This window comes from Varanus komodoensis, unplaced genomic scaffold (assembly GCF_004798865.1).
Source record: "Varanus komodoensis strain SLA01 unplaced genomic scaffold, ASM479886v1 scaffold5, whole genome shotgun sequence".
In the NCBI taxonomy this organism is placed as follows: Eukaryota; Metazoa; Chordata; class Lepidosauria; order Squamata; family Varanidae; genus Varanus; species Varanus komodoensis.
This window is the reverse complement of record NW_025336087.1, coordinates 48,809,002-48,836,010: the sequence shown is the minus strand read 5'-3', so window position 1 is coordinate 48,836,010 and position 27,009 is coordinate 48,809,002. Positions and strand designations below refer to the sequence as shown.

General features: G+C 42.4%; 1 protein-coding gene across 1 annotated transcript; it reads left to right on the top strand.

Moving 5' to 3' along the window:
- The first annotated feature begins 136 nt into the window (after nucleotides 1-136).
- On the top strand, nucleotides 137-27,009 carry CUNH9orf85 (chromosome unknown C9orf85 homolog). The gene is made up of 4 exons (XM_044446376.1): nucleotides 137-276; nucleotides 20,878-20,984; nucleotides 25,114-25,227; nucleotides 26,611-27,009. The coding sequence occupies exons 1-4, from the start codon at nucleotides 175-177 to the stop codon at nucleotides 26,792-26,794; spliced, it is 507 nt and encodes a 168-aa protein (XP_044302311.1). The 5' UTR covers nucleotides 137-174; the 3' UTR covers nucleotides 26,795-27,009.

Here is a 27,009-nt window from a genome sequence, read left to right as displayed (position 1 = left end):
CGCCTCCATGGCACTCTCAGTGATCCCAGAAAGAAGGCGGGCTTTCGCGAGGAGGAAGAGAGCCAATACGCGAGCGCGGGTTCACCTGCGCTTCTTCACCCCGCTTGGTAACCCCGGCGCCGCGAAGCGGAAGCGGGAAGAGTTTACTTCCGGGCGGGGACCGGCGTGCGGAGGATGAGCACGCAGCGGGGAAATGTGTCGCGCACGCGGCCCCAGCGGCACCAGAACGCCCTCGTCTTCCGCAACGACAAGTACGACACGAGCGCCCAGCGTAAGGTATGCGGGGCGCCGCAGGCATTCGATCCCTCGATAGGAGGAGGAGCTGGACGCGGGGGCTCTGGGGAAGGCAGGGGCAAGGACAACGACAGATCCTCTCCCTAGGTCGCCTCCAGTCGGAACAGATCCAGGACTCGTTTTTTCCACCCTCTGCTGCGAAACCGCGCGCTCTCTTTCTCGTGTTGTTGTTCAGTCGCGAAGTAGGGTCCGACTCTTCGCGATCTCACGGACTGCAGCAGGTCAGGCTCTCCTGTCTTTCATCCCTCAGAGTCCATCCAACCCCATGCCCACAGCACCAGTGACGCCATTCAGCCACCTCAACCTCTGCCGTCTCCTTCACCCTTTGCCTTCAGTCGTTCCCACCATCAGGGTCTTCTCCAGTGAGTTCTTCCTTCTCTTTAGGTGGCCAAAGTATTTCAGCGTCAGTATCTGACCTAAAGAACAGTCAGGGTTGATTTCCTTTAGGACTGACTGATTTGATCTCCTTGCAGTCTAAGGCAGTCTTTTCCAGCACCACAGTTCAAAAGTATCAATTCTTCCGCTCTTAGCCTTCCCTCTGGTCCAACTCTCACTGGGTTTGCATGCCCCTTTCCCTCTAATTTATCATATGGCCATATGCCACGTGCAGGGTGGGAAGCAGTACTATGTGGAAGAGGGAATTTGACTATATTTTGCCACCCAGGAATGTCAAAAAGTGTGTGTCTTGAGTTCGTATCTGCTGTTCAGCTGTGAAGAGACCTTTGAGCCCTTGATGTGCACCTGAATATTTTCTCTTCTTCATTCTGTCTTGGCTTTTTTTAAAAGCTAGACTCCAAAATAACATGTTGCTACTACCTGCCTCAGCAACCCATAGTGGGCCAGTTGGAAACCGAAGCTCTGAAGTAAACACTGCATAACTCTTGCTTTCTTCCTGTATAGGTTAAGCAGGGTTGAGTGTGTGTGAATGAAGGCAAGTGGTAGGAAATCAGGTCTAATAAGTGGCCGATCAGCCCTGTGCATATATTCTCAGAAGCATATTCAGTAGAACTTATTCCTAAGTATGTAACTCACAGAACTGCAACCCAGTCGTCTCAGATGTGTTATGTGCAACTTAATCAGAATGAGCTAGCTTTCTAAGCCCAAGCTGCATAGAAAGCATTTTTGAGGAGTCACTTAGGGAGCCATATGTTGCATCTGTCCATAGCCCTTCAGACTCAGAGAATTATGGAAATGCACTCAAATATGGCAGAAATTCAAGGTAAGGATCATCTCTGCAGGTCTCCAGCTGTGCAGTTTTGGCTATCCATGCCTTTTGCCCCTGCTTATGAGAAGGAAGGGCTGAGGCACCTTAGGGATTCCTCATATCCTGGTAGAGCCTCAGGCCTCTCTGAGCCTTGGAATCCACCCCTGCCAGTACTGATTTCAAAGTTTCATGTGCAGCTTTGGAGCCACAGCCTGTACAGAAAGAACTGTGTGAGCTTCAGGGTGGAGCAAAGGTAGTTTGCAGTCGGAGTTCTAGCTTCAGCTTTGGGACACATTTCCACGATCAGAGCTGAGGCAAGAGAATAAAGGTAAAGTTTTGGAGCCAGAGTAAGAGCTAATGGCACCCACATCCCATTGAAATCAAAATAACAATGTAGTCATGACTTGACTAACTTCTATTGAACTCAATGGGAACTAAATTCAACTAGTTTTTTCTGGATCCAGCCTTGTATATTGGCACAACTGTAAAGCTCAGAAGAAAATGATGAAAACCAACAATATGTCATTAGCTTGCATTCTAGAAAGCTTGGGTGGAGAAAAAGGTTGTCACCTGGCACTAGAAGGATAACGATGTTAGTGTAAGTCAAGTCTTCCTGCGATGGCATTGTACAGGTAAGATACCAGAAATATGGCCTCCCTGTATGTTGTTGCAAAGGTGGCTAGTATAACTTCATTGAGGAGGAAGAACTATGACTGTGATATTTATATGCGGTGTTTAATGTATGTTTTTAGCTATTTAAAATTAACTTTAATGTCTTGTTTTTATGATATTTGTATTGTACATTGTTGTTTTGTCTCAGCGCTGTTGTAAACCACCCTGAGAGCTTTGACTGTTACTTTGAAATAATAATAACGTAAATTTTAATTGTTAAGCTGAATTCTAGACAGGGAGACTAAACTCTTTCACATGCATCATCTTTCAAAATAACATTTATTATATTTATACACATTATCAGAATTATTATTATGCAACATTTCTGTACTGCTCAATAGCCAAAGCACTATTTAGGATTTACAAAAACCCTAAAATACAACATGATAGAACATACGATAAAAACTTTTTAACATACAAAAATGTGAAACAATGTGAAACAGCTTGGGAAGACATAAATATGTCCATTTTTAGACTGTAACTAAATTATCATTGACAACTTGTTGAGTTGAAGATGCAAATAGGAATAAAGTTCAAGTCTCTTCACAACTAGTGTTCTGTGTGTCAAACTCTGTTAATTTGCCAACTATTTACATCTGTTCATAGAATCATAGCATAAACTAACGAATAAAAGTAGCCAAGTTGACTTAGGTGTAATGAGTGAATTAGCTGGAATTGAACTTACAATGCATGGACATGACAAGGAATGTGATCCACAAACAATATGCAGCCTGCTCCAATGGCTGGGCAAGTTGTCTCCTCATCTGGCCTATTTAGGCCAGCAAATTAAACTGGATGCTCACCTTGACCCTCCAGCTCAGGTCAGTTAAAATTCTGACAACCTACAAGGCAGGAACAAACCCTTCCAGAATGCAGTTCTCGGTAGGTTGCTATTTTCAGGCCAGCTCCCTCAAAACCCCAAGAATCAAGCATCTGTCAAGGTTCTTGATTCTTGAGTCCAAGTTGAAATAGCTCAAATGAGATTGAAGATAAAATTGAAAGGATGAGATTTATGTAAAGCCACCTTGAGTTCTTTGGAAGGAAAAAGGTGGTATATGAGATGGGACTGAAAAGTTCTTGGTCTAACCCACTTGGACCAAGTGGTTTTTGGTTTGGTTTTGTTTGTGTTGTTCATCTGTTCTGGTTGTGGTTGTTGTTCACTTTGTAGTTTTTTTTGGATACTGAGAACTTTTCAGCCTCTCTTCCTAGATATAATAAATAATCCAAACAGAAACCAGACACAAGCTTTTATGGTTCACTGGTATATTCCAAGACTTGGCCACACAGCTTGACATTCAAGGTATGCATTAGTTCAAGGTTCAGGAGGACCCCAAGAAAAGGAGTACCTAGTACCAGTATCATGTCCACCAACTTCTTTGGGCTCTGTGCCTGTTTTCATGTGGGGGCAGTGCAACTAGGGTTGTTTGTTAATGGGTGTTTTTACACTTGCATTTCCATCTGTCTACATTGTTTGGACAATATCTTTGGGCCTTGCCTCTTCTGGCCAAGTCTTCCTCTGCACTGTGTATCAAGGAATGTTTCTCAAACTGGAGTAGCTCGAGTGCTTCTTCCCATGCTAGTCCTGGCTGTAGCTGGGAAGGGGTATCTGCCTCCCCAGTTGCATTATTCTGGGAAACCAGGCAGAGACAAGTTCCCGTTTCTTTGTCTAGGCCCCAAATTAGATCCTCCTATCTCTGAATAAGAGTCTTCCTCTGAAGAGAATGCATGACAAGCATACGCCAGTCAGGGTGCTGCATCCTGACAGTGTCCTCAACAGTGAAGCTGTTCACCACTGGGCCTTTAGTGCTACAGTCCTCTGACCATGATGCTACAACCAGGGCATGCAGCTCCTAGCAGGAGATTGCTAATCTACAGGCAGAATAATAGGAAGCACTAGAACATTGGAAGCTCCCTCATGCTGAGTCAGACCAATGGTTCATCTATCCCAGGGGTCGGCAACCTTTAACACTCAAAAGAGCCATTTGGACCCATTTCCCACACAAAAGAAAACACCAGGAGCCGCAAAACCCTTTTTACATCTAAAATGAAGATAACACTGCATATCTCATTTTTTACCTTAATGCTATGTATATCTTCATTATGATTTAACTGCAGCTCTTGTTAAAACTGTTATTTTTAATCTTCCATTATAAACTAGTAGGACTCCTTTCATATATTTTGAATAGGAGAACAGCTTCCAGAAGAGTCAAAGTCAGTGCTAAAGGGCTGCACGCATTAAACAGCAAACCCCATAAGTTCGTCAGCAGTAAAAGCAAATTAATCTACCCATGTACCATTAAACTTTGGTTTTCTTCCGAATAGGTGTGTTTAGTGACTGATTAGCAGATAAACAGTCAAGTGCTGTGAATTGTGACAGATCCCAAGGGCAGCTTTTAACATTCAGATGAAGGAGATTACACTGGGACAAAGAGAATCTTTTCAGCAGCTTTTGGTGTAACCTGAGAGCCTGCAGGAAGCTTGTTTAGCAGAGGAATGCAGCGATTTACTTAACTAGCTAGCTTAACTAGCTGCATTCCTGAGTGGAGCTTCGAGCAGATCGGTGGCTGTGCCGGTGCGTGTTTTAAGCAATGGAGCCGCAACAGGGGGGTTCAAGAGCCACGTGCGGCTCCGGAGCCGCAGGTTGCCGACCCCTGATCCCAATATTGTCAGCACTGATCAGCATTGGCTCTCCAGAGTTTCAGGCAGGAGTCTTGGAGCCTTTTTCAGCCTGGGAGGAGAGGGTGGGAATTGAACCAGGAACTGTCTGCATGCAAAGCATCTGCCCTGCAACTGAGCTATGGACCCTCCCACAGTATCACTACTTTGTGGACTGCCATCATCTCCAAAGAGACTCAAGAAGATACAGGATACAACCCCTGACAGAGGTAGAATTAGAGGTAGCAGGCATCTGTAGTAGCCACTTTCAGCACCAGTTGAAGTACTAGCACAAGAACTGAAAAATGAAAGTTCAAATTCTACTACAAACAGATAATTACCAGTTATTTCATTGGTTTAATACTACTGAAAACACTGTTTAAGTAATTCATGATGGATGCATAAGAATGAAAGGCATGACCACTGATTGAGGACAGGAAAATCACTCCCAAGGGATGCCAGCTTTTTTAACAGTCCTGATGAGCAAGAAGGCCCAGTGGCTAGATATCTGAAGGAAGAAGCTAGGCAAGACTGCCAGAAAAAGCTGATGTGGATTTTTGGCAGTCTGTGTTCTATGGTTCTGTAAGGCATCCTACCTTACCCCCAACAAGCTCTCCTCCAGCAGCATATATGTATGTATATGCAACAGCAACGCATTGTAGGTTAATAATAATTTGCCTTGGTGATTTCTACCATGCTTTTGCATATGCAACCTCCCATCTGAGGTTGCTCATTGTAATCTGGATGCTTTAGGTTATTCACAGCTTAATCAAGACATAGTTAACTAAATACTAATTGTAGGTTAACTGTGGGTTGTTTATCCCACAGGTAATTGATCTATAGTGGATGAGGTGGAGAAACCCCTCATCAAAGGTAACAGATGAAAACTGGGATGGCAAATCCTAAATTACTTAATGAATCAGTTAATCTCAGTGAATGGGAGATATTTCTGTTCTTCCAAGCTCTCTTCTGATATTAATAGACAAATGCATGAGAACCTTAAGGTCTGAATAGTGCCAGTGGAGAATAGGCATGTTTGCATTTGAGGCTTGCCTGATAAGAGGAGCACAGCTGAAGGATTCCTTTCAGGCTATCTTGGGTATTGTTTAAGTTTGAATGGTAGATTAGCTTAGAAGAAGGGCGGAAGGAAGGAGGATATTAGACTGATCCTCCCTTTTTGTAGTGTGGCATTAAAGCAGAGAGAAAGGCCATCCACCCATTTGCCCTGCATGCCACCTCCACCTGAGTTTTCAAACTTGTTTTCCTTTTAAAGTTGATGAAAATAGAGCCTTGGAGAAGGTAGGAAGAGGTACAGAAATGCACAGTTAAATATGGCAGCTGAGCGGGACTCTTAAGCTACATCTTATTTCAGAGTATGATGTAGGGGTTAAGAGTGCAGAACTGAAACTCTGCGGCCCCCATTTAGCCACAGAGCTTACTGGGTGACTCTTGGCCAAACCTACTTTACAGGTTGTTTTTTCGAGGATTGAGAAGAGGAGAAGGATTGTGTAAGCTCCCTTGAGTTCCTTGGAAGGATAAAAAGGCAGTGTATAAATAAGTAACTATACATTCATATCTCAAGAGTGAGGCCCACTGAAACTGCAACTTACATTTGAAGTAAATGTGTAGGACTGCACTGTAAGTCTTTTGCAGGTGTAAGTCTCTAAGATGTAATACTAAGCATATTGTTAGCTGTAAGACTTACTCAAAGTGGGATAGACAGGACTTGATGGATGGCTACTGGATAATACAGCTTGACTAAGTCCAACTAGAGTTTTAGACCCCTGCCTGAGGCTGCTTGGTGTGGTGGTCCGGATAAGTATTCCCAGAAGCAAGAGGTGAATCTTATCTTCAGGCTGATGCAATCATTTAGCCTCAAGTTTAGAACCTGTCATTCATATATATATTTATGAAACTCAGATAAGTAACCATCTTGATAGCAAAGGACATAGGTGGCAGGATGTTGAAACACCTTGTTCAGAGGTACTGGATGAGAAGTCCAAATTGTTCACTACCAACTGAATGCTTTAAAAAGAGAGAGAGAGAAAGCAGCACATGCTTGATGTACATGGAAGCAATAGGATTTACACTCATATTTTGATCATGCTTGTTTGAGAGTAAGATCTAAAGATATAAATTAACTTCAAAATAAATGTGTTTGGAAATGTAGCCTTTAGGGATCAATCCTATGCATATTTAGACAGAAGAAAGTCCTGCCATTCATTTATAACTTTTCTGTCTAAACATGTATGGGACTTCACCCCCAGGCTCTCTACTATGTACTTGAATCCCAAGGATTTCGGTTGATTTAGAACTGCATACCCTGGGGTTGTTATAAGTGCAACAGTATCTTCAAGTGTGGGGTGTCACCTGCTGAAAACCAGAAATATCCTTGAAAGGCTGAATCCCTGAGCTGGGATTCTCTGGTTTCATCTTCAAATCATGTGAGTACTACAGTGCACAGAGAAAGATAACAGTCCACCTGGTTCACAGGTTAAAAAAAAGTTTAGTTCCTGAGATTGTCTTTTAAGTCAAATTTGTATACAAGTCAGATTACATACATAAAAAGCTTATAAAACACTTCCATATACACTGAAACATCTTAAACACAGTGCAGCATTTAAATAATGATAATAATACAGTAATAATAAAGTAACTGCAGGTACTGAGAGAGAGAGAATCTGTATGCATGTGTGTTGGTATACAGTTCCTAAAACAGTTTAGAAAAATGCTAAAAAGATTATTAAGGGTTAACACTTCTTGAGTTAACATTAAACCTAACATTAACTGGATGATGATGGAGATGGGACTGGTGTCAGATTTATGCTTTGGAGCAGGGGTCCTCAAACTTTTCAATAGGGGGCCAGTTAAAAGGCAGGGGCTACACGCGCAGGCCGGTGGGGAGGGGCTGGGCATGCAGGTCGGTGAGCTGTTCTCGGGTGTGCATAAGGTGGCGTTGGGTGCATGAGGCGGTGGCTCGCTCGCTCGGAGATCTCCCAGCGAATCCAAAACCGTCTCCGAGCAAGCAAGCCACCACCTCCAGCCCATGCTGCAAGGCAGTGGCGAGCGCACATGCGCAGGGGAGGCAGGCACTGGTGGCTTGCTCACTCGGAGATGGTTTTGAACTCACTGGGAGATCTCCCAACGAGTCCAAAACCATCTCCAAGTAGCAAACCACCACCTCCCGCCCATGCGGCAAGCATGCATGCAGGCAGGGGGCAGTGGTGCAGGCCGGATGAATGGGCATGGTGGGCCAGATCAGTCCTGCGGGCCGTAGTTTGAGGACCCATGCTTTGGAGGCATGGTTACAAAACAGATACCATACAGAGTTACAGAAGGCAACACTAACTCCACATGATCCGAAACGCACTGGCTTGGATACACTGCCACAGTTCCTCCACCACCAAAGAACTAAACCTGACTTCGCTGCTTTCCATCTTTCCCCTCCTCCTTCCTTTTCCCTTCTTCCCTTCCTATTGTTCCCTTCCTCTCCTCTCCTCTCCTCTCCTCTCCTCTCCTCTCCTCGCCACCTGGAGCTTGCTGCCCACAGGCACCTGCTTGCCTCTTGAGGACAAGGCAGGACTTCTGGATTTGCTCACTCTTAAGCAGGGTTTGTTCTTAACTCGAAATTTCATAACTGGGGAATGGGTGAACTCATTCTTCAGTTAAAGGACAGCAGCTTCTGCTTAATAGTCTCCCTGTGCTTGATGCAAAAGGTGAAGAGTTTTTAGTTTGTAGATGCCCTCCTTCCTCATATTCGCCGACCTGGAAGTGTCTCAAGCCTCTTGCTAATTCTGCCCACCCTGCTCCCATCCCTTCCTGAACTACATTACTTATTTGGGGGACTGTTTTATAGTTATGAATGAATATAGCTTACTGTTTCTAGCTTATGAACATTAAGGGATGGGGACATTTACCTATAGCTAGATACTTTACTGGCAGAGCTTTAGAGAAGGAAGCTCATTTGTATGCTGGAGACAGTCGTCCAGGTTGGTCACAACCCTATTTCTGGTAAAGCCAGTTCAGTCATTGGAATTTAGTAAGCAAAGAAGGTGGAGTGTGACAGCCTGTGGCAAAACGACAATTTGGGCAGCTTGATTAGAGAACTAAATAGGTGTGTAATCAGAGTGTTGGTAGGCCAACATATAAATGACTCCTTATTTGCCTTCATAAAGCAAGTATCTCAAGAATTTAAAAAGTCTTCATAAGCAGCTTAGATGGATGAAATCAACATTGTTAAAAGATTTTTTCTGTTTTTATTATAAACGAATATACTAAATCAGCTTCGGAAAAGGGCAAAGAAAACATTCTGTACATATTAATCAAAGAACAGATGCCCAAGAACTGAAAATATAGAAAGTCCATGTGGAGAGTCTTTTTCAGCCTGAGGGCCAAGCTCAATTTTGGAGGAGCCTTGGGGCAGCATTTCAGTGTTTGGTGGTGCCAGAACAAAGGGATGGGGGCACAGTACCCAAACTTTCTGCATGTTTTACTGGAAAACTCTTATTGCCAGTAATTCCAGCATATAAGTAGCAACTCAGCTGCTTAGAATGAGGAAAGCCATGCTAAAAGAGGCAGTGAGGGGAAAGGGTGTGTGGTCAGGAAAGAGAGCATAGGCCCTTAGAGATTCCAGGAGGGCCAGAATGAGAAACTGAGTAGGAGTTTGGCCCTCAAGCCTGAGGTTTCTCACCTTCAAAGTATGAGAATAAACCACAGTTCTCTTTTGGGTATTTATATTTCAGGTTCCTGCAAAGATTCAGAGATTGATAGGGGACCCATGTGCCATATGTTAGGGCGTGCTCTTTGAGAACACCTCTGTTCTCACATTTTAATTCCTTTTTAAATGTTGACTTCCCATTGCTTTGCTCACATGTTTACAGAGTCTCTTCTGCTGACAGTCATCCAGATTGCAAATATTTAGTCATACATGACAATCCATGAGGGTTGAGGCTTACCCTGGATTATGTTTATTTTTAAAAATCTGCTGTTATTCAGAAACTGGCATGTACTAACTCCAGATGATAGAGAATAAGGAAGCACTTTAGCCATATGACTGATTATATCCTTCATAAACATGTGTCACATGTGCATGTCTTTGCCACAAATCCTTCCTGATTCCTGTTTACTCCGCAGATGAGCCCAGCCCTGACCTGAGTCACTTTTACTTTTCAGTCTGTTGCACAAAGTAGTGATGGGGAACAGGGCATGAGAATGGTCCACTATTGGACTGTATTTTAGATGCTTCTGCACAGCGCTGTTTGTGTGTGTGTGTGTGTGTCACTTTTGGATGGGTTGTGTCAGCACCAAACTGGAAATACAAGAGAAATTGCCCATTAAACGATTACTCATGTGGCATAGAAGATGCTACACTGATATATCACAGCTCAGTTTGGGCAAAGAGCTCTGACTTTATCCTTTCTTCTTTCCACAGGCCTGTGGCTTTTGCTGGGTGCACTTGGAGTGGTGTTAGATATTTTAGAAATAGTCTGATGCACATGTGCCACTCTTCTGTATCAGGTCTTTATCCTAAACATGAAAAAAAAATCCAATTAGCTCTTCTGATAATCATACGAGCTCATAAGAGTATTGTGATTTCTTTAGAATTGAAGAAAGACCTATCTCTGTCGTGGAACCGAAGTATGGAATTCCCTCCCTCAGACATGCTGGGCCAGTGCTTTGTTTGCGCTTGACAAAGTCCTTTCTATTCCCACAGTTTTAATGACTTTAAAGTAAACAGTCGCTTCCTTATACTGCTTTGAGTTTATCAGCTTGGTTTTCTTTTTGGTATTTTGAATTTATTGTATTTAATGTTTTTACATGTAATCCACACCGGGATGTTTTGCAAAAAGCAGAGTAAACAATGGCATAAACAAGCCTGTTTAATCTTTCCAGTGACTCCCGGCTGAATGAGAATAAGTAGTTGCCAACTGTTCTTGTTAATTTGAAACCACCCAAGTTCCTGTCTTCTATTTTAAATGTGATCCATTTCCATGAAAGGTTTTTTGGTAATGCAGATGAAGAATCCTCAGGAATAAACCACATTGCTTCTGTGTTAATTCTTATGTTCAAACAATGAATGCATTCTAAAATCATCTGTGAAACTTCAGCACAACACAGTCCTCATATCCTGTTATCCTACTCTTAATTTGTCAAGTAACTTATTTCTGGCTATAATCAGCTAAGAGAGGCACTCTTTCAGTTTTTCAGTGTAATATAATGTGTCAGTGGAAAGCTCACCTCTTCTTCTTCTTAGGAAAGCTTGGCAATAAAGGGAGGGCCACCCTTCTTAGCTCTAATATTAGCAAGGTAAATCCCAGGCTTTTTCAGCAAGAGAACAGTGCTCTCACCCTTAACTCTCAGGAAAGAATGGTGATCCGAAATGGGCCTCCCTGTTAGCACCAACAGCCTTGCTAGCCCTGTCACTAACAAGGGAAACAGTTCCCCCAGTTTGATTCTCCAAGGGTTTTCCCAGTCAATTTACAAGGGAAACCTGGGACCCGGGCAGGTCTGTGGGCTGCATGCAGGCCATGGTTTGTCACTCCTAATAATTTTTTTAAAAGGAAGGAATTGAGAGGAGGAAAATGGTGTGATTTTTTCATTTAAAACCCTCTTATATTAATGTAAAATAGTGCATAGTTATCAAATCAGAATTGGCTTAGAGAGAAGCAAAACTGGAGTAGGAACTATATGCCAAACAGGAAATGAGTGGCATGCCTTTGTTAAATAATTATAGTATTCCATCCTTTGAAATAATGAACCTTGGGTCTTATCATCAGTTCTGGTTTGACAAGGTATGAGTGATGTATTACCTTTAAGTAGCCTTTGGGAAAAGTACGCACTCATTTCAGAGCCATACACATGAAACACTTCTGGGCACGGCTTCTTGCATTCCAAGAACATTAAAGCACACTATTGTGCATGTATTTGTCATCGTTCAGTAAGAAACATTCCCCTTTCCATCTGAGATGTCATGGTCCTTTAATGGAATTGTGAATTATTTGAAAGAAAAGCTGACTCTTTCCTCCCCCTCCCCCTCCCTATGAACATTACTTAGCAACACTGAGCTTTCTTTCTGTGCTCAACCCTAGAACAATCTCTTGATGTTTGTTTGGTGCCTCTGAAAGCTATTAAAATGGTGAATAATGCCAGAGTACTCCCAGGAATACAAAATATGTGTGTTCTGTTTCCTTCTGCATGCTAATTAATATGAACCAGAAGTTTGTGGGAAAGTAAGTAGGAGATTGGTTACTGCAAGTTTTGTTTTTATTGTAACAGATGAACATGGCCACCCTTCTGGAAATCTAGTTCTCAGCTCACCCACTTATCTTGGCAAGCTTCTTAGAACAAACCAAGGCATGGATAACTTTTCATTATTCTGCTAAACTGGATGTGCATTTTTCCAAATAAGTGAAACTTGCCTGAGTTTTTTGGAATATCCTTTGTGAGATTTATTGACTGACATCAAGGGTCACATTTTAGCTATTCAGGCTTTATATCTCATGCCTTTCCTATCTGAAAGGTTTCTAAGGGTTCATAGGGCAGATATTCTTGCCCTATAAATGCCTTCAGAAGCTCTGATTTGACTGACTGATTGACTACCTAGAAACTCCTTGTTTGTAACTCATATGTTTAGAGGTCTGGAAAAACTGGGGAAAAATAAAATACACAGTCCTGAAGATAATGTGCAGCTAGCTATTGATGGGTTGTATGAGATATCAGGGCACTGATAAACCTTGGATTTGCTGCCACTGAAATCATGCTAAATAAAAATGGGACTAAACTTTGAAGCTGATCACAGGACGAGCTGAAGGAATGCAGGACAGCCTCTTTGTCTTAGTCAGTGCCATCAATGCTGATGTGCCGTGGCTCTTTAGGATCTTGGACAGAGGACATTCTTATTTCCTGCCACCTTATGCATTTAGCTGGAAATGTAAGTGACTGAGCTTGGGTTATTATGCATGTGAGGAATATGTTCTAACCCTGAGCTATGTTTCCTCCTATCCAATCTAGTGAAGCAATCATTAGAATGCTTTCTAAAACCCTTTGTATCCTTAAGTGATTTTACTGTCTTCTAGCCATGTATTCACTAGGGGTGATTAGCAGATAGCATTAGTGTCAAAGAAGATCAACTGAGTAATTCTGGGTGTGAAAGCAACGCAGTTACATCTAACATCCATTCATTCCATAAATCTACCATATCTGTGTCTCATTACAGTGACAACTGCCACATTAGACAAATTGATCTTGGATCTTATTCTAGTTCTTGATCTCAAATAAAATTGCAGGTTTATCCTAGCCAAATTGCACTTTCCTCTTCCTCAGATCCCCTATAAAATAGGAATGAATCAACTATCTTTACAAGATTATTTTGTGAACAATAATTATAATAAAGTCATCTGTACCTTTATAAGATGCAATATAAATAATAAATTACTTCAGGGTAGATAGATGCAGAATTGTAGCGTGTTTATTGGAAAGTATTTTGTCTAGCTCATCTCGGTGATGTGGAATTGAGGGAAAGTAATTTGTCAGCAGGGTGAGCATATTGTGATGCAGGGTGCTTTGTGAACATATTACTGTTTTTGTATTAGTGTGCTACTATATACTGAGGTAAGTAGCTTGGTTAAGGATCCTCAAGTGAAGATTGGGCTAGTTCTGCTGTTCTTGGGGGCCCCTTACAGTGCTGAATGGAGATGCAGGTAAAGGGATAGAGCCAATGGCAAAAGGGATTGGACCAAAAATACAAAACATGCAAGCAATTCTTATCACCAGCAATGAAATCTTAGGCATTTCAGCCTTTCAGAATGCGGGTGGAGGGGACACAAAAGCAAGGCACCACCAGTGCCGTACTTGGGAAGAAAGGAATTTGAACAGGGTAAAAAGCTGTAACCACTGAGGAACCCAAGGGCTTAATTTGGATGCTGCACTTGAGGTTTCTCATCTCTGCCTTATTGGTTAGTTACTGTGATAGTTTTGTTATGACAGTTTGCCCTCCAGTACAGTCTGGCAGGAGGCTCAATGGGGAGCCTAGACACGAGAAGTTGCTATTGCTGCACCACCAACTCCTTGAAATGAGAATGCCATCCTGTGTTTCCAGGAGCATGGGCTAGGGGAGCTGGAGCGGGACAGGGGAGACCCAACCAAACATACCACTTGCCCCACGGTCGCAGTCACTGTGCCATCATGGCTGCAGGAGGGGGCATGCCCAGTTGGGTCCTGCTGGGAAAAGATCCAGCAGAACAAACTACTCACAGTTTCCTGCCCTTGGCTGACAGGGCGCCTGGAGGAATCACACCAGGCAGGTGCCAAGGGGCCTCTGCCCTTTCCCAAGTACCAAGCAAAGTTTGGGAAGACATTGCTGGGCAGGTGCTTGTGGCACTGCCACCTGCCTTGCAGCTTTCCCACTTTCTGAGCCCTGCTCAGAACGTGGGAAGGTGGCAGTGTGTGGGACAGCTGGGGGGGTCACTTTCTCTACCCAGCCTGCCCCCCACACATTGGCCAGTAGGATCATGAAATGACAGCACTGGCTGATGTGAGGAGATCTGCTTTCCCCTGGGTGGTGGGGGCACAAGCTACCTGGCAATGGACTTGGAAGGCCAGCAGCACACCACTCACTGCCCCCCACCTCTTTAATCCAGCACTCTGCAGAGCACCGACTCAAGTCGGACAAGCTGCCCGGCACTGGCCTAGCAAGGTCAGATCCAGGTGGCTTGTGTCTCCCCACCAACGGAGCTGGCACTCCACTAGGTGATGTGAGCAGAGGTGGCACTTACTGTCCCATCCCCATCTCCCATCCAGCAGGGAGTGCAGCAAATGGAGCGAGGGTGCGGAGCTGCTCTGCTTGCATTCTGCTCAAGGAAGGTGAGAAAAATGGGCAGGATCCACCACTGCTGGGGCTGGTTGGGATGACTCATAAGCTGCAGGGGCTGGCCTATAATGCGGGGGGGGGGGGAAGGGAGGATCAGCCCTCCCGTCCCATGGGTTCACATACTGTGCAAACCCATTCAGTGAGCTAAAATGCAAACCTGACCTGTGCACTCAATTCTTGCTTGTTTATGGAAATAGGAAACCCAGAAGTCACAGACATCTATTAGTCTTTCTGCTGAAAGCTCTTATAAGTAGAACTGCGCACAAACATTCCTCTACCAAACAGCAGCACTTCAGTGGTCATGTTACGCTGTTGTTCTTGTTGGATAATGGAGCTTGAAAGGATGAACAAAGAAAACATTATTAAGTAGATCGGGTAAAGAAATATTTCCAATTCTGCCATTCAACATGAGTTTCAGGCTGTAACATGACTAACAGTGTATTTGATGAGGGAACAGCCCTTTTTCTATTTCTCATCAGTGGTGACAACAGCAGCATAACAAAAATGCTGATGCTACATTTCTCCTCATTCTTTGGAATGATATCATCTGGTCAAAGTGTTCCCTAAGCTGAGCAATTATTTGTTGCTTGCTGCTGGTCTTTCCATAAATGATTTGCTGCCTGTCTCTAAGTTATTGATTTGGATGCATAAAGGTTATCTCTTCTCAATGATGTAATGTGTGGATGCAGCAAAATCCAGTGATAGAACCACTGTAGAAGGCTCAAAAATAGAAGGTGATTTTCTGAGTACTGACTTCTCAGGTTCCTTTTTACGATTACATTCTATTATTTGTAGTTGATTCTAGCCAATTCACACAATAAATATTTAGTGAAAGAGGATAAGCAGCAATGACAGAGACAGCTTTTACTATATACCAACTCATGTGAATGTGCAGTTAAAAGTACCAAATTGCTTCTGAAAGTCTCATATTACTAGTCAATACATCTGGGCCGCATTGGATTAAAGGTTTTTTAAAATCTAAAGTATTTGTTCTAAATATGATTGCCCTTGTGGTCTTTGTAGTAAATTAACTTCCAGTGAGCTTTGTTCTCTCCATAAACCTGGCATTCTTAGGACTTGAACTATTGTTTTTTCTTCCAGCCAACCAGGAGGTGGGGGAATGCATTTTCAACCTTTTCTTTATTTAAACTATCATACTGCTGCAAATGTTTTCCATTGCTTTGCCTCACTTGCACTGTGGTTTATTTGCAATTTTACTTGTATTCATTTATAATATGCAGGGCATGCTTTCCTTTTTCAGAACAGAAGAAGCATACTGCTTTTCCTATCAGCCCTTGACCTTGAATGCTGAGTCACTTTGGCTTTCTCCGTTCTCTCCGCAAAGAAGCTCTCCTGGGATGAATCTAAACTATTTCCACTACCTTACCAGACACCTGAGTCCCAAGCATGGGTTCCTGAAGCAGTTGTTTTTCAGACTGATATTTTATTTTTGTCTTTTTACTTTGACCTTAATCCTGGTTGAGCAGCACTAGCAGATGTGGGATTCAGAATCCCAATGGCACAATTTTAATGTTTCATTGAGTTTCTTTAACAGTGTTTCTATTTCTTACGACTGTGGAGATACGCTTGAAAGCATATTAGTGGTTTTAAAACTCCACCACTCTCCAGTGATCAAAGAGCAGCACTCATAAAATAAAAGCTTTAATTCCAAGGATGGTGGCAATTGTGCATGTTACCCAGATGGCATGTAATTCTTCACGACCGTAGGTGCTGCAGTGGAGGAGCAAAGCCACTCTTAATCTTCGTGACTTGTCTCATCAGTTTGGGAGCTATATAAATAACGCCCTAATTGTTCTTAATCATTTGTGAGAGTCAAATCTTGCATATATTGGAACAAGATGTCCTCATTTTAACATGGCCAATAATGAAGAAACAAGTTATTCTCAGAAGAACAGAAGTGATATTTCACTTACCCTCACAGAAGGGGGATTTATTTCCTGACTTCAGCAGTTCCCGTGTCCTTTCCTGTTCAGGCCAGGCACAACATACTTCAGGGTATCTGCTCTGAATCCCAGGTAGTACAGGCAGGGTTGTGCAAAAGGCGTGGCTGAGGCATAAACTGGGAGAAACTGGGCAGTCTCCAGCTAGGAAGTGACTTGGGTCTGAGACCATTGCTCTGGTTCCAGGGCTTCAGAACTTGGAGAATCAGAAAAGTGTTTTTCCTTTTACTGTTTCTGGCAAGTTCTGTTACATTGTTGATGCTCTCCGAGTTCTCTGTGAATAGAACATGCCAAGAGAGAGGAAAAGCAGGGATAGCTTTCATTCAGGGATGACTTTGCCGGGGCTCACCATTCCACTCAAAGTGGTTTTGAGAGCTCTGCAGAAAGAACTTGTCAGCCTGCTGCTTCAGTGTTTTATCTCAGTGTGCTCTGTGTGACCTGATTTGTACAACCCACCATGTCTGTGTTGAGGGGTAGGCTGTTGCATTATGCTAAGCACTCAGCTTGCTGTGCCAAAGGAACCCAAGCGCCAGGGGTTGTTTGTGCATTAGACAACCCTCAAATAACCTATGGTCATCTAATGCTCAGACAGCACCTGCCACCTGAGTTCACATGGCAGATCAGGCCACAGCAAGCTGGGTACCTGTGCACTGTGCAGAAATGGTGCCTGTGGGCTCTTGGCACAATAGAACAGCCTGATGGATAAATCAAATCATGGTGAGTTGTCACGGTGTGTGAACAGGCCCAGTATGCCTGCCAGCAGCACTGTCTAGTGCAGGGGTCAGCAGCCTTTAACACTCAGCCATTTGGACCCATTTCCCACAGAAAAGAAAACACTGGGAGCCGCAAAACTCTTTTGACCTCTAAAATGAAAATAACACTGCATATATCTTTTTTACCTTTATGCTATGTATAAAAAAACTGTAGTGTGTTGCATTTATGAAACAGATCGGCGGCCGTGCTGTGCGGGCACGGGTCGCAGATCGGCGGCTGTGAGCGACAGAGCCGCAGCAGAGGGATTCAAGAGCCACGTGCAGCTCTGGAGCCGTGGGTCGCCAACCCCTGGTCTAGTGTTTCCAAGAATGGTTTGCATACTGACATGAGTTAGAAGATGCCTGGCGTTCCACCTCTGTCTGCTCAGGTCCTCTATGAACACTTTCTCTCTGACTGTCCACTGAGAGAACATAGGGAAACTTTGTGCTGCTAAAGGTGGTGCTTGCCAGCATCTAAGTGTGCTAAATCAATCAATCAATCAATCAATCAATCTTATCATAGGGATTCCAAGGCCTGGTCATTGTAGTTAGGTGGAAAGGAGGCCCCACTCTTGCCTCTGATAGTAAATGTGATGAGCTGGGCCAAGGGGGATGCCACCTCTTTGCCTGAAGGAATGGTGGGACACTGCTCAGACTTTGACAATCAGAGTAGGTTTTCAGTGCACACTTCTGCACTGGTTCTCAATGAAAAACCACAGTCAGGAACTGTGTTTCTCAGTTTTGAGGCAAAGAGCAAGAAGGGCTTCCTCTCTGCTTGAAAAAGTAGGCTATTGGTATCCTGTGTGCTTCACAAGTAGGTTGGTGTTTTTCATAGGCACCACATACTGCTTTAACGCTGAGTGTGGGTGTCATACAACACTCACAGCAAACGAGAGCACCCTGCTTACGAAGCCATATGGGGTGGGGGGCAGGGAGGTTAGCCAAACTTTCACGTCCACCTTTGCTTGTCTGAAATGTGGCAGGTTTCATCCCCTCAGAAGAGGATATTATGCATCCCCATTTCATCCAGTTCTGCTGCCTCCCACCCCTCAAAAATTGTAGGCATTTATTAATCCCATTATTACTGGGGATGCCACCCGAAGCTTCAGCAGGTGAGCTGAGACAACCCTGCTAATGGAAGGTCAGTGGGGTAGATTCTGTGTTTGAGCTGGAGCGGTACAGGATCACACATATGTTGACTCTGCCCATGCAAACCAAGATGGGAAAGCAAGTGAAGAGGAGAAATCTTGAGTGAAAGATGTTGGAAGGGAAGAGTTGCTATAAATGGTTTGAAATTTGGAATAGTTAGTAAAGAGTAATAGGGCTCTTCCTGGAGTCACGCTGGCCTGGGATGTCTGAGTTAGTTTTGCCTCACAGTATCTGCAAGGAACATCTTACTGAGTTATGGCACTTGTCCTATGGATGGCTGAGGGTGCTGGAGTTGTAGTCCAACACATCTGAAGGGTACCAGCTGGGGAAAGGCTGCCCTAGAGAGTATCCAAGTACCACAGTTGGATGCTGCTGTTATATTAACAGTTAATACATAGTACCACAGCAAACAGCTCTAATTAAAAAATACCTTACAGAGTTAATTTGGCTTATTAGAGACAATTTTGGGAATGCTTCCCTTCATCTTTACTCGACCCTGCCTGGAAGCTTAGTAGATACTAGCACTGCCTTTACTTGGCACTGCTGGTGGTGGGATTATCATGGGCTGCCAGTTTTTCCTTGACCATTTATATCATTCAACAAAGCTGCCTAATAAAAGTGTTGAGCGTGAGGCTGGCTGAAGTGGACTGGCCATAAAGGGCAGAAGTTGGGTAAACTAAGTTTAAAGGGCTAATACGTCACTCACTTTGTGCTCCCAAAGCATCTCTGAGCCTGTATTTCCTCAACCCCTTTGGAAAATGAAAGGATTTCCAATACTCTCTTTATTATACCGCAATGCATACATGGTGTTCAAAGAGAAAAGCCAGGAATTTCACTAGGCATGCCCAAGCTGTTTGACTTGTTCCCATAAACCTTTTTTGGCTGTGCCCAACTAACTAAGGCTGTAATCTCTCTCTCCCTCCCTCTCCCTCTCCCTCTCCCCCTCTCCCTCTCTCTCTCTCTCTCTCTCTCTCACACACACACACACTTACTTGGGTGAAAGCACCATGAAGCCCAACAGATTTATTTCCAATCTCACAATAAATTTACTGTTTATATTAACTTGCTCCTTGCAAGAGTCTAAAGGAGTTGGCTTCAAAGTATTTGCCAAAAGGACTGTAAAGACCTGGTTCACATGTAGCATGAACCTATCGGTTGTAATCATAATGTGTGAACTCAGGAAGCATGGTTTGTTAAGCATGTGTACTAAGGAAGCATGGTTTGTTAAGCATGAACAGCAGGGACCTGGTTCACATGAGCAGGTGCTCTGCCTTTTCCCCTTTTATCCCACAACATGTGACCCGCTCCTTTCTAAATTGTGCAGCATGATGTACAGACCCACTCCACAGTTTTGTTTGGGGATAAACAACCTAGCTGTAAAACGATGGTTTGTCATTAGGTTTAATCCTGTATTGTTAGCCCCAAACAACCCAGAAAGTTTACATGCCATGCTCCTCAGCCTACAGAAGAGCCAGTCATGAGTTATAGAGTGGAAGAAGCAGGGTGTATGCCACTTACCCCTGCTTGTGCACAGCAAGAAGTTCATGTTGTTAACACAGAAACAGTTTCAGACAAGGAACTTTGTTGCTTCTTTAGTTTGAACTCTGGGTTATTTCAACTATGGGCTGTCGTTACTTGTGAACTTAGAACAATGGGTTGTCTGCCAGGCTACAAATATGATGGGAAAGAGGGGTAAAAAAACAAAAAAATAAAAACCAGCTGCTCTATATGCTTGTATTACAGTGCTGCAAAAGTATTTGAATAATTAAAGGAAGGAAACAACCCAGGGGCAGAGAAATAGACTGCTAGGCAAACCCTGAGTAGGTGAACAAACCATTGGTTAAATAAACCATGAGTTAAACCTGATCAGAAAGTAGATTAATTAAAGCTTCCAATTAAAGCTGTAAAATCATAGACTGTACCTTTCATCTGTAAAAGTCCTAAAACTAATGAATGCCAAATGTCATTCTACCTGTACAAACCCTTCAGATGTGCTGGACCTCAAGTTCCATCATTCCCAGCCAGCGTGGCTGGAGGTCGTGAGGTAGTGGAACGTCCATCTGCCTCTTTTCAAGAAGAGCTCTGCATATCATTCCAGTTACATTTAAGAGTCCATTCTTTCAGCAGTACCTTACAGAACAGGAGCTGCTGATGAGCATGCAGAAGCAATTGGAGTGCCCCAAAGGAGCTTGTCACTCATGACTAGAGAGACTGAATTTAAAAAAAAAAAAAGTTCCTTAAACCAAAATGAACTACTTCTTGATTTGTGAGTTTTGTCTTACAAATACTAAGAACTTGCAAACTCTTAATGTTTTGTTTTAGAAAGTTAATGCAAAGCTCCATGAAGGGCTATGTCAACGTTGCAAAGAGGTCTTGGAGTGGCGTGTGAAATTCAACAAGTACAAACAATTAACGCAGCCTAAAAAATGGTGAGTAAACTGTTTCATAGCTGATTCTTTGCTATTGTTCTGTTTGCTCAGTCCAGTTCTGCAGATGCATGCTTTACGTATGTTTAGAAACTTGCTCCATCCTAACCAAAAGGAGGATTGATCAGAACAGAGGAAGGCTGATCAGTTCTTAACTTTATTCTTTTCCCTTTCCTTTTTGTAATGACAGAAAAGCTGCAGAAGGCCCCAGTGCTAAAGATATTCATTATCCTGTGATCTCAGGGATTAATTTACAAATAATGGGGCATGTGAAGAAAGGATAAAGAGAAAACATTCACAAATTCTTTTCCCAAAGCCTGTCATTAACACAGAGTCATGAAACCCTCAACATTAATCTAGGTAAATAGCTCATGGAGTGTACTTTAAACTCTCTCAGAGATACACAGGCTGAATAAATATTGGCTGCTGTTTCAGCTGCTTAGGGACAAATGGCATGTTACTACGGATGCGCACAACAGGGCCCTACTATGAGACTCTAAAATGAGAAGCAGCCTCAGGAGGCTGCAGTTTTGACCAGAGAAGCAGCAGGGGATGCTGAATCCTTTCCACGGAAAGGGGAGGAAGCAACTTTGAGCAGATAGCGCTGGGGTAGGTATAATCCATTCTTCCCAACCTGGCACCTTCCAGGTGTGTTGGACCAAACCCGCCATCCTTGACGGTATCAATGTATTGGAATGTATAGATGTATTGGACTGCTGCTCCCATCATTGGTGCGTGTTGCAGTCCAACATACCTGGAAGGCACCAAGTTAGAAACCTGGTTTAATTGCTCCTTTTTCCTGCTGCTCATTTCTTGGCTTTTTGTTAAAGACAAAGCAGGACAAGCCAGGGCTTTCCTATAAGCATTTGTGCCTAAATGCCGGAGTGCACTTTTCAGAAGTGGTAATGCTTGTGTCTGTGTCACAAGGTGATTCATTCAGAGGAAACGCCTTGCAGTTATCTTGTAAACACCCTTGGAGCTTTGTTTAAAACCTGTGGTATCAGTGTTACTGAAAGAGTATCTATTGCCAGGGGGGAAAGGTGTGTTTGACATGAGCTTTGTGACTAAGGATGCAGTGCAGTCCTGTACACGGAAGCAAGTCCTGATCTTACAGAGCACTTGAACTTCAGTTGGAGTGCCTTTCTGTGCTGCACTTGTTTGCTGTATATGCACATCTGATTGTGTCTGCAGTAGAAGCTGTTTGGATCTCAGCCAATTGCCTTTTTTTTTTTTTTTTTTTGCAAATTAAGAATGAAAGTTGTTCCTTTCTGTGTACGGAAGGTGACTCCTCCAGGAGTGTGGGAGGATTCTCTCCCTTTCTCCCTCAGTCACCCACACCCCCACCCTCCACATTCCAAATGGTCCCCTAAACTTCAGGCAGGGGGTGGCTAGAAGGAAGAGGGGTTGGGAAAGCTACCTTCATCCTCTCCTGCACTTCTCTGCATCCAGGACACTACAAAGGTGATTTTTTTTTTCATGCCAGGATTGCAGAATTGAATTGTTTCCGATATCTCATCCCGCTTAGCAATGCAAAGGCTTGGGATGAGACAGGATGAAGGCAGAAAAGTTCTTGAGGAAAGGTTTCTGGATGTTGATCTCTTCTGCTGAAATATCAAGAGAAAATTGGGGGAAAGTGAAGAACTGCTTATTGAAATATTCTTTTTCATAATTATGAGTGAAATATGAGTTAAAGGAGTATGTTTAACATATTGTTGCGTACTGCAGCTCACACTGGTGAAAATCCAAATTCAAAGACGGAAGCATTCATAAACAGAGCATCACTGCAGTGTTGAATCAGGCAGCAATCCTGGGATTTGATATTTGATCAGTATTTTCAGATGTTGTGGAATCCAGGACCCAGTTTGGTGCCTTGCCCAAGAGCTCCATTGTCTGCCAAGAGCTTTCCTCCTTGCTCCTCACTTGTCACGCACTTCATCATCAGCTTCAAGTGAAAGATGCTTCATGTGTGCATCCAATCAAGAGCAAAATAATATGTGAACAGCATTTGTCTGGCCAAAAAAAAAAGCAGCCCCGTGGTCCTTGTGCTTTTCATAAAGGCTTGATAAGCAAACCTGAGTGGATGGAACATTCTAAAACACAGGGCTGAATATTATCCGCTGCCAATTGTAGCATGTGAAACTTCTGCAAAAAGGACAGCTACAGGGTCTGATTCAAAAAATGAATTAAATTATATAAGAAAATTGAAACTTTGCCACAGTTTATGTGTTGTAAATGTTAGTCTTCTGAAAGTAGAATTTATAATGATTAACTGAAGCCCAGGTCTGAATCAGAAACCGCAGATCTTTTGGGTAGCTATTCTAGAAAGAGAAAATGGACTTGAGTTCATGCAGGTTTCTGTTTAGTGGAAGGTAGTAGGAGATCCGTAAAGGTATTTTTAGGATTGTGAACTTGTCCAAAGTTACTGTGCCATTCACAGTCTGATTCTAAGCATGTGTACTAGGAAGCAAGTTCCAAATTCTTTGAATTCAGTGGATCTTCATAGAACTGCAAATTTACTGTGCATAGTGATATTAAAATAGGATATTGAACAAAATTTTCAACTGTATTGCCTCTTAATTGTATTATTTGGATATGCATTTCCAGTGTTTTTATTTTCTAACAATAAACATTTCTTCTGTTTTTGCCTGGTAATACTGAGATCTAAATATTGTTTCTAAGCCATGATTATATTTTTTTCCTTTTCTTTACTACACTGTTGATGGTTTCTATCGGCCTATATTTTATTTTTATCTCACTCTCCCATCTCTCACATTAAACTGTATCCCAAAAAACCCCCAGCAGAATAATCTGTATTTATTGCAGAGCTCCTTTGCCGTCTCCCTGGCCTTACATTATATTAAATTCATAGACTGGAAAAAAATACGTGCTTACATGCTAACCCCCTGCTGTTCCATCCTGGTCTTAAACTCTTGATTGAACTTGCATCCATTGCTTTCAGTCTGTTCCTTTCTGCTTGAAGACACTTTGCTCTTTAGACTGTTTGGCTCCTGCACAAGTAATGAACTGCCTGACCAGACTGGCACAATAACAACCCAGTATGCCATTTACCCAGGAATCCGACGCAGCGTTACCTACTTCACTTCAAATCTAAATCTAGATTGGGCAAGAGCCAAGGCAATAATAAACCTGATGATTTCAAGACAGCACTCTGATTTTGACGAGGTGCTTGCTCAAGAGCTGCAGCGAGGAAAGTGTTCTGGCGCGGCTAAGAGTTGGAGATGAGCGCCAGACTGTTGAGTATGTGCTGAATGCTGAGACCCCCACCTGGGTGCACCTTCCCTGCAGCCGCCTTCTCACTGTTAGGAATAGGTTCCCACGGCGACACTGCTGGATGCTCTTTAAAAGGATTGAGAGATGCTCTCTCAAAATCGCTAAAATTAAAAAATGAATCCCCCCTCCAGGTCTGTGCTATGTGGGCCTAGCTTCATTTCAGAGCAAAGACATGAGTCTTGTGTAGCTCCATGTCTTTGTATCAGCTTGCTGGTAGTCCTCATTTTATAGCCCTTGGGACTAATGAGACCTGGCTGCAAACTAAGAAAAGGTATGCATGAGTTGAATGTAGAATGAAAACACAGCAATGACTGCTTGAAGCATCTTGGGTGTGATGCAAAATAGCCTAGATGCTGCTGCAAGTTAAAAACTGAACTTACCCACATAACTGGCACAAAGAAAATACTTGGATATCTTGATATGCTGCAGCTTGTAGTTCCTTCTCTATACCAGAATTTACCTTGCCACACTAAAGTTTGAGTCAGTAACTACTAAATAGTACAAGATGTACTAAATACCAAGATGTACATAATAATTTCAGTGCCTTAAACATGAAGATATTGCTTTATAATAGTATTCATTAATAAAATATTGGTTTAGTAAGAAAGTAAGTATCTTGTGCTTGATTTTCCCCCCTCAAAACTACTCCCCAGATCTCGTGGTTTCAGAATTTATGAGAACTTTTGATATTTTCTCCTTCATTCTTGATATGTGGAAAAGATATTTTGATACTGGGAAAAGATATAATGACTTCATTAGTTGCTGCTTGGCAAAGTAAATTGTAAAGTTTTGTGTAAATAGTCACAACTATTTTCATTAACCTTTTGTTTTCTTTTAATAGTGTAAAATGTCTGCAGAAGACTGTGAAAGATTCATACCACATTATCTGCAAGCCATGTGCTTGTGAACTAGCAGTATGTGCAAAGTGTGGAAAGAGAGAAGAAATTGTGATTCCGTAAGCATTGCATTTAAAATATGGAAATCATCTTATACCTAAATACTCTACACTTAGGGATGGACAAACTTGACCAGGCCTTGCTGGGCAAGCAGAAATGTTCACTTTCTAGGGTTGGGGGTTCTGTCCCCGACTTAATGATGTGTACCTATGAAAAACAGCATAAGATTAAGGAACATCGCTTGCTTCTCTCTCCAGCTCAGAGCTTAGAGCTGAAGAATGGAATGATATACTCTATGCAAAAGTGATGTCTCAGCCCTCAGAGCAGGAAGGGGAGCAGAAACTGTCTCTATGTTTGCCAGGCTATTTATTTATTTAATTTATATTCTTCATTAATTAGTCCAAAGGGTCTCTAAGTGGATTACAGGAAAACAATAACTACAGTAAGAACACAATAAAAACATCAAATAGCAGCAATAAAACAAAAATAACCATAAATGCATAGCAAGATACAATAATAATACACAATAAAACATATAAACACATAGTAACAATATACAATAGCGATATACAATAAAATATACAATATACAGCTGAGAGATTAGGTGTGAATAGGTTAAAATAGTATGTTGAAACTAATGTAAAACTAGATACCTTAAAATTGAACAGTATATAATCAGTTATTAAAATGTTGATAACTGTTAATGTTAAATAAATTAAATGTTAATATAACTTTTTTTGAGAGCTAGTCAAGCACAGAGTCAAGATCATGCGCCCTTGTTATTCTCTTACACTTGGAGTGGAGACAGGAGATGGAGAAAAGTATCACATCAGAACAAATCCCTAGTTTCTGCCGAGCTTTGGTGATGCAGCTGGCAGTACTGTTGCCTAAAAATTTCAGTTTTATTTTATTTTCCCTGCTAACAATTGCTCAGGCATTTTTGCAGTTAATCATTTTAACTTGGAGTTAATAATACCAACAGTTTAGCCACCATTAGCAAAATAGTGCCTCAGTTTATATTAAATGTGTAGCTTTATTTCTGTCAACAGCCTGTGACTAAAACATTTGCCCACTCTGGAATGAGGAACTCTAAATAGGATTAGGTAATGTGTTCTAGGAAAGACAGATAATAAATCCTTCCTTGGATTTGTGAAATGATGGTTCATTGGTAAAACACTAAACAGAAAAAAAAAACCCAAATCTGGGTTGCTATAGAGAAAAACAGCTCTTATTACATTCATACCTGCTGCTGTTTCTCCTCGCATACCATGAGGCAGTCGTCTACTGTTTCTGGGCCAGCATATTCTGACTGGGTTTCATTGTTGCACTAAATCCGTGCCCAGTGAGGAACATACGTGTATAAAAAGTCTTTTCTCGTCCCTCATCATATCCCATTTTGAAAATTCAGCTCGACAAAAGGCACTGTGTCTGTTTTGTCCTAGGATCCAGACAAATCTAGGGAAGACCGAGAACGAGTCTTCCAAAAATGATCAATGGCGGAATGAAAGAAGGGGTGAGTTTGAGGATGGCAGTGAGCTTAATTTAAGTGGCTTGGAGGAGGATGATGATGAAGATCTGGATTTACTCATGAAGCAGGATAAAACTGAAAGGACAGAACTTCAATGATTTCTCCAGAGAAGGTTTTGGTTCAAACTCCATTTCCAAGCAGAAAACTGAATTTCCAGAGAAAAGACTGTTGCTTTTTCATAGTTTTTGGAGCATAAGCCTCACAGAACTTGAAATAGTCTGCACAAACTTTATGAATATGTTTTTTTTTTAATTTCTGAACAAAATCTACTAGGGAGTTCTGCAGTTGAATAAACTATTATTTGAAAAAACCA